Source organism: Vipera ursinii, assembly GCF_947247035.1.
Source record: "Vipera ursinii genome assembly, chromosome: 5".
Taxonomy (NCBI): domain Eukaryota; kingdom Metazoa; phylum Chordata; class Lepidosauria; order Squamata; family Viperidae; genus Vipera; species Vipera ursinii.
In genome coordinates, this window is record NC_139518.1 from 62935064 (window position 1) to 62948207 (window position 13144).

General features: G+C 38.5%; 1 protein-coding gene across 3 annotated transcripts in view; it reads left to right on the plus strand.

Moving 5' to 3' along the window:
* Positions 1–13144, plus strand: part of DOCK1 (dedicator of cytokinesis 1) — a 455801-nt gene that overhangs the window by 52966 nt on the left and 389691 nt on the right. For all 3 annotated transcript variants that reach the window (XM_083364099.1, XM_083364098.1, XM_083364097.1), the window contains 4 exons: positions 2727–2823; positions 6674–6822; positions 9897–10032; positions 12575–12732. In XM_083364099.1, coding sequence (XP_083220225.1) covers positions 2727–2823; positions 6674–6822; positions 9897–10032; positions 12575–12732 — 540 coding nt within the window. The remainder of the gene's footprint in view (positions 1–2726; positions 2824–6673; positions 6823–9896; positions 10033–12574; positions 12733–13144) is intronic.

The window sequence follows — 13144 nt, forward strand, 5'->3', positions numbered from 1 at the left end:
TATTGTTTTATGTTTAAGTATATTTGCCCATGTTATATGGCTGTATTATTATTGTTATTGTAATTGTTATTATCCTTTTCATGTTCTATACTACCTGCTCTTTTTGATATTATATTATGATTGTTCCTCTGTTGCTTTGCATGTACACTGAGAGCTTCTGCATCGGAGAGTAATTCCTTGTGTGTCTAATCACACAAGGAATTAAGTATTCTATTCTATTAAGTATTCTATTCTATTCCATTCTAAAATAAAAAAAGACAGATAAAATACCTGAGAGTTTTAAAAACTGGCAGTAGGGCTCTATGTGAGAAAAGAAAAAAAAAACTGTCAATCCCTGGCCTTTTCCTTCTATTTTTCTGATAGAACAATGGCAAAGAGAATGTCGTGTCCCTCTAGTCTGACACACAAATACAGACATGCACAAAGGAGACCAGTTCACAGGCTTTACTTGCTTTGAGTAAATTACCTTAGTGGCAGGCCGGGCATACAGATGCTGGCACCATTTCAGACAGTTGCAAATCCATTGGAAATTTATAACCTGAGACCCATTAAGCAAAAGCTCTAGCAAGCTGAAGTGTTGTCAGGACACAGCCCCAGAGACTGTACAGTCTTCAGAGGTTATCAGCAAAAAACAGGGAGCTTCCATAAGGAAGGAGTCAGGTCACAACAGACTGAGGTTCTAGTAAATAGAGTGGCGGTTCCCAATGAAGTATTGGTTTCTAATGATGACCCTAAAATTTAGTCCCAGTGGGTGCAAGCAATCACCTGGGGGAAGAAGGCCTTGCCTCCCAGAGCAGACCTGCGCAGACCTCCTCTGTTCTTGTCCTTCACTCAGCACTACCTGCTTTAGAAGAGGCCCTGGATCAAACCCTTCATCTTCTAGTGATTCCAGCTGCTCCACAGGCTCTGCAGCCAAATCAGCTCCAAGTGGTCTCTGAGGCAGGCTGCTGTTCCACAGGGTACATCATTTCAGAGTCTGGTCATGTGAAAGCCGGACATCAAACACCTACGCTGAAATAGCAACCATCGCTTCTAAAACCGTGTCTTTCCCATGTGTTATTTTTCTGTATTGAAGATTATTTTTCATGGTATTCAGATGGTATTTTATGGTTTTTGTTAAATTGATGACGAAATTCACTTATAGTTCAATGGAATTTGATAAGGCTCTATAGTGGTCAGCTAACAATAAAAAAGTTAAGAGCTAATTTGATTAAAGAGACAGTCTAATTTATTTTTATAGTCTATATATCAAAATTATAAAAATGCAAATCATTTGATTATTGTATAATGGTGCTTTTCTTGATTGATTGCAAAACATCTTCAATTAATGTTATATATAGTAATTATATGCAGCTCTAGTGATGCATTATTTGAGTGAAGATTTGCAGAGGCAAGGTGATAGAATCTTGCAAAATAAATTCCTTTACCTTTAAAAGGACAAAGGATTTTGTTCAGCATTTGGGACTGAGCCAATTCTTTACAATGCTAAATACGTTTAGTAGGAATATGCAGAATGTTCTAAGGTCAAAACATTTCGAGACTGAAATGCCTGGAGTAGGTATTGAGTTCAAAAAGTTGGTATTCAAGTAATTTTCCTCTTACCTTGAAATAAAACCCACTGCTTTGAATTTGGGACTAAACTGTTCCATTTTTAATTCAACTTTCACATTCTGTTTTGTTCTTTGCTTCTTAAGTTGCGATTAGCTTTGTTTTCCATTCCCCCTGTCTCCTTTGCTATAACAGATAGGTCCCTATCTGGTACCGTTGGATAAAGACTAATTGAAAGGAGAAGGGGATGACAGCAACATCAGCAATTATTTAAGCGTTTGCTCAGAAGCTTTGATTTTGGGTTCCATTTGTTGATATGTCTGGGCCGGTTAATCAGTGTTGTCTTGCTTACAATTAAAGACAATACTGGATAAATGATCCTAAGCATGAAAACTGATAAAAAGTGGTCTTACCTGTCTGATTGTCTTGTAGTTTTTCAGATTGTAAGGTGTTAAATACACAGACTGTGTTACTTTAATTTGTTAAATGCTGCCAAATTCACAAGGGTAGATTGTACTTACGCATTAGGAAGATAATGTTTGCGCTGTTGTTGTATTTCATAGGCTGTGAAAAAGTGAATCCGTAAGATATCATTGTTTATTGGTTGCATAAGAAGAGTAGAAACAATGCGTTTGAAAATATATTTTCATTATTTTTGACAGTATTTTTTTAATAACCATAATAACCACAACAAGGGACAGTTTTTCTGTAGGCTAAGTCATACAGAGTCCTCAGCATAGAATACCACCAAACTAATTGAGTGGTTGTGGAGAAAAATGAGGGAGCAAAAGGCTTGTTTCATTCTCATTCAGTTCTTCCTGCGGGATAACAATTTTGAGATTTTTATTCCATATGGAATTCAAAACAACACAGAAAATTTTATTCGATGGAGATTTACCACACTGGAATGTTTTAAAACAAAAGGCCCTTGCTATTTCATACAGTTTTAATATTTATATTATAATAAATAATACCAAGTAATATCTCTTTACCTATTAATATTTTAAACTTTAGAAGCATATTTTTTTACAAGCCATGTTTATGAATTGTTAAGTAAAATATAATCTGGAATACTATAAATGATAGTATGTTAAATACATTTAATATATTGATGATTAATACATTGTCCTATGTTTTCTGTCCCCCCCCCCCTTTTGTGGTATTTCCATAATTCTTAGACAACATGAAACTGTTATACCAAGTGAACTACCACTTATTCAGGAGGTTACCTGTACACTACGGGAATGGTCCACAATATGGCGACAGCTTTATATTGTAAGTATTGTAGGTTTATTTGGAATGCTTCTTTGTAGAATAACCAAAGAGTTTAATCTATAAACCAGCCAAGCTAAAGAAACCAATTAAGTACATGCCAGTGATTTGAAATAATTGCTGAAGAAAAGGAATATGCTTTGCATATTAACTTTCCCAGGGAGAGACTCTTTTATTCCCTATTAAAAAGACAATCCATACTGCAGACCTGTGAATCACTACTCAAAACTTACTACTGTTCTACAGTTGTATTAGGTAAAAAGGTCTGTGGATTGTCTCTAGTTAAGGAAGTTTAATGTGCTTGTAGAATGGAACTACTGGAAGGAATAGGAGAAGTCACCATCTTCTTGGCCATCCTGGTTCATTTTTCTTTATGTCCAGTTGAAATCTACTTCCTTGGAATTTAAATTCATTTGGAACAACTGGAACAATTTCCTTGCCTTCTACGTGACAGACTTTCAAATACTTGAATATAGCTATTATGAGTCCCCATAGTCTTTTTTTCCATGCTAAGCATATTCAAAGCTTTCAATCATTCTCTTTGGTTGGTCTCTTCTGGACATACCTATATATGTCAGTGTCCTTCCTAAAGTGTAGTGTCTAGAACGGGACACAATATTCTCAGGGCATTCTGATCAGTACAGAATATAGAGAAATAGAGAGGAAATTATAGTAGATTAAAAAGACCTGAGGTTAATTTGTGAATTTAATTCTGTAACTTGTGTTAATGTCAAAAATACCCAGAGGATAAAGGCATCCAGATATAGCCAAGACAGTCTTCATTTCTGGATTTCTATGAACATCAGACCTTATATGTGCAATTTTATTGCTGGATATTGCATCAAAATATTTTTTAACCAAATATTCTTTTCCCTTTCCTGCTGAGGTGAAGAAAATGTATCAGTTAACTTGCTTTCTTCTTTTCTTAATGCTGCTTAGTTTTATGCCGTGATGTGTATCATCTATATATGACTTGGAAGGCATTCCACTATTAATAATTAATTATATAACCTAGATTTGCTTAGACTAACAGTCAAGAAATATTAGGTCTTACATCAGACAGCCGAACTAATTGTAACAGAATTCCAACTGTCAGTGAGTGCTTGTTCTGGCTGATTCTATTGTGAGGCATGGATGTCCTCTGTAAGAACTAGTCCCTTTGGACCAAATAATACACCACTGTCAGATAACTATATTTTATATGCTGTTTAAATCCATACTGCTGATTTTCATTTTTATGCACCTTTATGTGCATGTAAAGTAGTTGGTCCAACTGAGGATCTTTTGATCATGACTAAGATAATAATTTTGTCCATTTCTAATTTCATGAAGATTATTGTAAGCCTGTATGTCAAATATCTTGCTAAGATGTCATCCCTTGCAGAAGAAAAACAAGTTAAAAGTTTATAAAAATAAATGAGGAATTTAGAATGAAAGAATCACAGCTTTTTTTTTTAAAAAAGTAGCCCACTTGAAATTCCTTCTCATGATAGAGTACAGTAAGGTAAAGGTTCCCCCGCACATGCGTGCTAGTCGTTTCCAACTCTGGGGGCCGGTGCTCATCTCTGTTTCAAAGCCGAACAGCCAGCGCTTGTCCAAGAACGTCTCCGTGGTCATGTGGCCGGCATGACTAGACGCCAAGGGCGCACGGAACACTGTTACCTTCCCACTGTAGTGGTCCCTATTTTTCTACTTGCATTTTTACATGCTTTCGAACTGCTAGGTTGGCAGAAGCTGGAACAAGTAACGCGCTCACTCTGTTACGCGGCACTCGGGATTCAACCCGCCAAACTGCCGACCGTCTGATTGACAAGCTCAGTGTCCTAACCCACTGAGCCACCGCGTCCCTTAGAGTACAGTACTTGAACCTAAATCTATCTTCTCCTGAAGACTTAATTCAAAATACTCATTAACAGCTTTTTAGCAAATGAATACCGTATTTTCCGGCGTATAAGATGACTGGGCGTATAAGACGACCCCCTACATTTCCTGTTAAATTATAGGGTTTGGGCTATACTCACCGTATAAATAAAAACTAAAAAACATCAGATTTGATTTTAATATGGTAATTTTAATTCAAATGCTTATGACATGCAGGTACTTAGTAGGAAAACTGTCACTTATAAACATAAGGCTGTTTGTCATCAAACATGTAAACATAAAACAGTGCAAGTGGATTAAACTTAATAATAAGGACCTTAATAATAAGGACCTTCGCTCCTTCCGGCGTGATCTAAAAACTTATCTATTCCAACAAGCCAGCCTGGCCTGATGGATTTGGGTTTTAAAATTTTCTCACTTTATTGCTTATTGTATTCTTACTTTATTGCTCTGTACACCGCACTGAGTCCTCCGGGAGAAGGGCGGTATATAAAACAAACAAACAAACAAACAAACAAAAACAAGAAGAAGAAGAAGAAGAAGAAGAAGAAGAAGAAGAAGAAGAAGAAGAAGAAGAAGAAGAAGAAGAAGAAGAAGAAGAAGAAGAAGAAGTTGGAAGGGACCTTGGAGGTCATCTAGTCCAACCCCCTGCTAAGGCAGGAAACCCTATACTATTTCAGACAAATGGCTGTCCAGTCTCTTCTTAAAAACTTCCAGTGTTGGAGCATTCACCACTTCTGGAGGCAGGTTGTTCCTCTGGTTAATTGTTCTAACTGTCAGGAAGTTTCTCCTTAGTTCTAGGTTGCTTCTCTCCTTGACTAGTTTCCATCCATTGCTTCTTGTCCTGCTTTCAGGTGCTTTGGAGAATAGCTTGGCTCCCTCTTCTTTGTGGCAGCCCCTGAGATATTGGATCACTGCTATCATGTCACCCCTCACCCTTCTCTTCGTTAAACTACACATACCCAATTCCAGCAACCGTTTCCTATTTTCCTAATTCACTTTTTCACTTTTCCTAATTCACTCTAAAGCTTTCCCTGCACAGAGCCTTAAGTAACACCAGCTGCCTGCAATTAGTGCAGGTTCGCATCCCACCAGGCTCAAGGTTGAGTCAGCCTTCCATCCTTCCGAGGTAGGTAAAATGAGGACTCAGATTGTTGGGAGCAATAAGCTGACTTTGTAATAATGCTGCTTGTGGGGTGTGTGTGTGAAAGCTCTAATAAGCAGGCATATACATAGAATGAAGGCTATTGCTAAGCACATTGATTTGTGCTTTAAATTGTAAGCCGCCCTGAGTCTTCAGAGAAGGGCGAGATATAAATGGGATTTTTTAAAAAAAGACCAAATGGGAGAACCGCTCCAGGTTTTCCAGCCAGCCCGCCCAGTTCCTGAGTCAAATGTGTCCTTAGAGCTAAGCAGCTGCTCTGGCTACGCATTCCCCACCTGCCTTTCAAGTTGCTCTTGCATTCCCCACTTGCCTACAGCTGCTCTTCAACTTTAGAAGGAAAGATGCCCAGACCCCAGCCTGTAAAAAATCACAGACTGCAGCTTCTACTCCAATTGGTCCCGCTTTCCCTGCGCAGACTAAATGGAAGATCCACTCCAGGTTTTCCAGCCAGCCCTGTCCCTAAAGACGACCCCTGACTTTTGAGAAGATTTTCATGGGTTAAAAAGTCGTCTTATACGTCGGAAACTACGGAAGTTTTAATTTTTACTGGACTACTGATTCTTGGGTCACAGAGGAGTTACTTGTGATTGATTTCATGTGTAATATTTCCCCATCTGATGTTGAAATATAAATGGTTTGGGATAAGAAATGATGACCTACAGGGTCAAATAATAAAGTTCATACTGAAGTTATAGAAACCTGCTTCCATACGTACCTTTTACTTCTGATTTACATTGTTCATACTTGTATATTTCTACATAAAGAAAGGCGATCATGAGAGAACTAACATGTATTCTTATCATACAGCAAGACAACAGAGAAATGTTTCGTAATGTAAGACATATGATATATGATCTTATTGAATGGCGATCACAAATACTGTCTGGAACACTTCCCCAAGATGAGCTCAAAGAGCTAAAGAAGAAAGTCACGGCAAAGATTGATTATGGAAACAGGTTTGTGATGACTAGTTTGAAACATGCATATATTTCCTTGTTTTTATTATTATTATTATTATTTTGCTTTGATGATCTTCATGTTCCTGTTTATATACCATATATTATATGTCCATTAAAAACATTTATACTGCAGTGTTAATATCATTTACAGAATCAAAGTAGCCTCTTTCTTAATTGCTTAGAGAGAAAGTGTTTTAAGATACAGTTTTCCAAATGTATTTTTGTTCCGTGCCGAACTCAGCCAAAATAATGTGTAAAGGATTTTTATTTATTACTTGTATATCCAAAATTGTGGTCACTTCAAAACTACAGCTATGCAATGATTTTGGATCTAAATAATATGTTCTAAGATAAAATGCACACAATCAATTAGTTCAGATCCCCAGCTTCAGTAATAAGCTACAATTGTCATTTAGATAAGATAACTATAAATAGATTTCATAAATGCTTGAGAAGTAATAAAATCTATTAACTTTAACTGACCAATTTGCAAAAAAGATTTTGACCATTTTCAGGACGACCCACGTCAAGTTAAAAGACCATAATAAAAATTCTACAATAAATTTAATCACCTGGTTGGCAGTCAGTTGTTCTAATATCTATAAATAATCTCCAGGCTTAAATGGCACATCTGGCTATGCTAAACAATATCTCACAATTGGAAGACAGAGTTTCTCAACATATATGTGTATACGTATGTACAGTATGTATGCACATATATACACTCAGACACACATACACACAGATAAATCAATGACCATGTTATTCTTCTGGCTGCTTAGAAGAAAAGTAAATTGTTTCACATAATCAAATTTGGAGACTTTGCAACATAGCAGTGGTTTTCAGAATGTGTTGATCTGTGGAAGTTTCTTTGGTTTTTCTAGTGAAATGATAATTATAACTGAACTTGTTTTCTTCAAAAGCAGCCCCTCTCCTTTCTTTATGCCTAGATTTTTCATAATTGCCATCGCATAAAAGAGATTTTGAGATACATTTGAGGTGACAGTTATCCAAGGCAACTTTAAGATTCAGTAGGCCTATTCCAGTGATGGTGAACCTTTTAGAGACTGAGTGCCCAAACTGCAACCCAAAACCCACTTATTTATTGCTGGGTGCCAGGTGGGATGTGGCCCACTGGGTGGGCATGACTGTGGTGGTCATGGCAGACTGGATGGGTGTGGCCAAATTGGGCATGGTCACCTTGATGTTGCTCGTGGGGAGGGATGCCTGTGGGGGCCAGGCAGGGTTGGAGGAGATCCAGGGGGTCTCTGCCAGGTGGGGCAGTTGGCCAGTGGCTCGTCCTGCGGGGTGAGGCAGGGTGGGTATGCCAATTGCTGTGGGTCAAGGCAAGGTGAAGTAGGGACCAGGGCAGCTACTGCCTGACACCATCAACCCCCCCACACAGAGGCCAGCGAGTGCATGGGGACTGACGGTGTCTGTCAGCAGCCACAGCCTGCCGGCTCCTCAACTGGCGCATTCTGGACAGCTAATGCCCGGGAAAAGGAGAGCATGTGAGGCCAGGAGGGACGGGACGGGGGGAGGGAAACCAGCTGTGCTGTGATGCAGCCAGCCATGTGGGACCTTGGGCAGCTGGTTGAAGAGGGATGGTTGCCATCTCCGGGACATGACACGCATGTCCACAAAGAGGGCTTTGAGTGCCACCTCTGGCACGCGTACCATAGGTTCGCCACCTAGTCAGTACCTTGCATGAACTACATTTTAAATATGTTTTAGAGTTCTTTGACTGTGTTTTCTGTAAGGCTTGGAAAAGTTTTTATTGTAAGGGGAAAAAATAATGGAGACAGACTTACCTTAAGGCAAATAATTTGAAGGACAATTTAAGCATTTTAAACATTTTGCTTTATAATGAGCACATGAAAAATGGTGGGGAGTACCAGAAGCTGCTTTGTTTATATTTGTTTATTTATTTATTTGGCTTTCTGGAGATCAGTGGAAATTGTTGCCTTTCGGTTTTCCATCTCAGAAATGGTTATAAAAAAATTCTGTTAACACCATTACAGTCAAGATTCAATCTTTTCTTTTTCATACAATTTACCAGAAGTTGTCAGCATTATTTGTTGGCTATATTATTTAGCCATCTGGATAAGGAACTAGCTATTCAACTTCCAGGTGCTAAATGTTGAAACGTTATATGTATCTTTTTTTTTCATTATTGTTTTGATGGAATAATTAAATGATTGCTATGTATCCTTTAGAATTGGGACAAATGAGCTTGAATTTCTGTGCGTATTGCATACCATAAAATACTGCCATTCTTGTTTAGTGCAAATATGCATTGATGCTTTCCCGCAATAAATCAAACATTGAGAATTTCAGTTTGGCTATTTCTAGACATAAACATTTATAATGCCTTTAGTAAATGCTATGTGAAAAATACAGATCACTCTTTCCCTCTCCCATTCCTTTTGAGAAATACTATAAGGTCGTTTTTTTAAATACAGGTAGTCTTCGACTTACAACAGTTCATTTAGTGATGTTCAAAGTTCCCACAGCACTGGAAAAAGTGACTTACAACCGTTTTTCATACTTATGACCATTACAGTATCCACATGGTCACATGATCAAAATCCAGAGGCTTGGCAACTGACTCATCTTTATGACGGTTGTAGTATCCCAGGGTCATGTGATCACTTTTGCAACCTTCTGACAAGCAAAGCATTGGGGAACCAGATTCACTTAACAATCATGTCACTAAACAATTGCAATATTTCACTTAACCACTGTGGCAAAAAAGGTTGTAAAATGGGGCAAAATTCACTTAACAAATGTTTCACTTAGCAACAGAAACTTTCGGCTCAATTGTGATCGCAAGTCAAGAACTGCCTGTATTGTTTTTTGTTAGCTTCAGCCTGAGTTTCAAAATGCATTGTTTTATTTTGTCTGATATAAGAGTACTGAAAAGGACCTTCAATCACTCTTCCTCCGACTCCAAATTGAATGTTATATTTTATAACTCTTTGGATTGTAGGCAGAGGGGCTTGATTGCAGAGTTTTTGAACAGATTTTATGTTAACGGTGGTATTGTTTTGGGTGTTATCCCTTCCATACAGAATTCTCGATTTGGATCTAGTTGTAAGGGATGAAGATGGTAACATATTAGATCCAGATCAAACCAGCACAATTAGCCTATTCAGAGCTCATGAAACAACTTCCAAGCAAGTAGAAGAAAGACTGCTGGAAGAAAAAGTAAGATACAAAATTATTTCTCCCAACTGATGTTATGCTAGTATAAGTGGCTGTAAACTATGAATATGCACGTGTGTGCGTGTGTGTACACATGTGTTCGCATACATACATACATAAATACAAACTAAAAGAAACTTTTGTTTTGAATCCAAGTCAAGCAATTGTGTTCTGGAGGTTTCGCAAAACTGCCAGCCATTGTTTGGCAGAACTGGAAATTATAGGTAGTCCTCAATTTACTAGTGTTTGCTTAACAATTGTTCAATCTTAGGATGCCTTGTAACATCTCATTCACACAATCGTGTGTCTCATACACACACTTGTCGTATGATTGCAGTCTGGGCACTTGGCAACCCATTTGCACTTACGACTCGTTGCCAAGTGCCCCATAATCATGAGATCGTCATTTGCAATCTTCCCTGTTTAGCTTTCCTGGAAAGTCAATGCTTTCTGCTTGGGCCACTACTGTCCATTCTATTTAGGACCAGTGGGGATTTGCTGAAATAAGTTTGCAAAGGAGCCTCTTCTTGCACATTCTCCAACTCACTCCTTCTCTCTCTTTTACACACACACACACACACACACACACAAATACTCTTCTTCCCATTCCTGTGCAGATTCCTTGAGAGGAATCAGATCCATCAATCAGGTTCCTAGAGAGGAAGCACATCCTCCGCTTTAGGAATATGCTTGATGGCTTCAACCTTCAGGCAGCCAAGCCAAAGCCAATCTGCTTGATCACAAGAAGAGCAGAAAAAAGTGGGGTAGGAGGAATGGTAGATAGAAAGGAGGGAGACCATCAGGAGGGCAAAGAGAAAAAAACAGGAGAGGAAAAAGAAGGAGCAGGGGCAGTGTACTTTGTTGTTCTATTCCTCTCTGGCTCCCTCTTAGTCTGATGTACCTTTCCTGCCAAAGACACACATGCTGTTCCTGATGGGGAGAAAAGTTTGGCATCATGCAACAGCAGTGGACACAAGGACGTTTGGAAAGAGCAACCACCCCCCCACCCCCACCCCATCACCCCACCCTGGGAGACTAGTCTCCTTGGCAAAGTTATTTCAGCGAATTCCTGTCACTCCTAAGTAATTGTATGCTTGGAGGCAGTGATAATATAAGGTACGCTGCCTGCTGCAGGCAAGTGGGAGAGGCCTGACATAGGCTGCTTCTGACTGCCTCTCTGCTCTGGCATTTAAAACCTTGCTTGCAGGGAGCGTTGTTGTCGGTGACACAGCAGAACCTCTTGTGGTCTCCCCCCACGTGCCCCATTCCCGAGGCACCTCACATTGTTTACTCTGTCCACATGAGATTGTTTAACCACAACTTCGCTCGTTGACCCAGATTCCAGTCCCAGTTGTAATTGTAAGTTGAAGATTTCCTGTATAATGGTTTGTTTTCTTCTGGATTGAAGAAAACAAAATATTGTTAGGTGAATAGACACCTCTCTCTACTGACTGCGTTCCCCCTCTCTAGTCTGTTCAGCTTCCAGTATGTCATATCCCACTGGCCTGTCCACTTCTAATAGTTGAAACTCCTTCCCCACCCTCTGCCCCTTTTCCTCATGTGCTGTTGTCCTTGACTGTTCTCCTGTTTCCCTTAACCATTTCTGTACAAAGATTGGGAGTCCCCAATCTTTGTAATTCTTTCTCTCCTTTCCTCCAGACACTAATGTTTTTAGCTCCGTCACCCCTTGCCCCCCACATTTTCCCTAACTACCCAGAATAAAACATCCTCTGGTCTTCCTAGTATCTCAGTCTGTTTGTATTCTAGCATGTTATTTCCGATGACGTGTCTCCGCTCTCAATCTTCCAAGCCCCCCCCTCCCCTTTTCTCCATGTCCTGCCTTCTCTCAGCCACTTATAGTCTTGGCATTTTCTCTTCTTGTTCTCATCAACCATTTCTGCCCAAAGCAAAGCAGCCACATCTTGTTCCGTGCATGGCACCTAAGCCCCTGAAATAGGCACAGTTTGGTTAGATCTTAGATAATCTGAAACCAGTTTTGCTTTGTAAAAGATGCACTGAATATTTTGTACATCTTACAAAAAAGTTAGGACATATTGCCCTAACTTCACATTTATATTTTTCAAAATACATTATTTGCTTTATCTTGTTGTAGTAGCTTTACACCTTTTTCTAGACTTTGGGGAATATTATAGGCAGAACTTGAAATCTGCATTCATAAATGATTAATTCTATGCTTCGCCAGGATTTGCGTGGATTTGCAAATATGTAATTAGTCTGTTTATTCAGGCACATAAAAATAGTGAATTGTACTTTCATTTACTTTGAAGTAGCCTTCTAAAATCTACCTGGTTGCTCGGTAGCCATCGTCTTTCACTTTTTACATTTTCATATCTCTTAGAACTGTTCTGTATTTAGCAGAGCAGACATAAATGGAATGAAGATGACTAGGGATTAGTTAATTATACAATTATACCCCAATCAATATACACCTACAAAAGTAGATTTATGTAATTGATTGCATTACTATATAACTGTAGTAATTTTAGAATATTGTATAATGTTTCTTTTATCTCTTGTATTGTAGTCTCAAAAGCAGAATCTTGACATTAGTAGAGAAGCAAAATTTGCTGCAACACCTTCATTTGCATTATTTGTAAATCTGAAAAATGTTGTTTGCAAAATTGGAGAAGATGCTGAAGTCCTTATGTCTTTGTATGATCCTTTGGAATCCAAGCTTATAAGGTCAGTGATTTAATATCAAAGCCATAAAATAGATTTTGTGTAATATATGTTAACATGGAAAAGACAAAGAGGCTATCTGGGAACCTCTGCTGTTAGTCATTAGCCACAAATTGTCTGTAGAAATTTCCTAAATCATCTTGTCTCCATGAAAGGTTATAGTGTTAATTACCATTTATATAGTTTGTGGCATTATTGGAACATTGTGATCCTGTTGTGCTATTTTACTACAACAAGAAGAAAAAGACAAATAACTTTTCTTGTGGAGTTCCCAGTTTGTTTAATATGAGGCATAAAAATGTTAAAAGGTTTAGAACTTTTATAATAGATATTCAGTATCCTTTGCTTTTGCATTTCCATATAGTAGCTTCACACAAAAGAATAAAATCCATCAAACAAAATCTTCTATGGATTC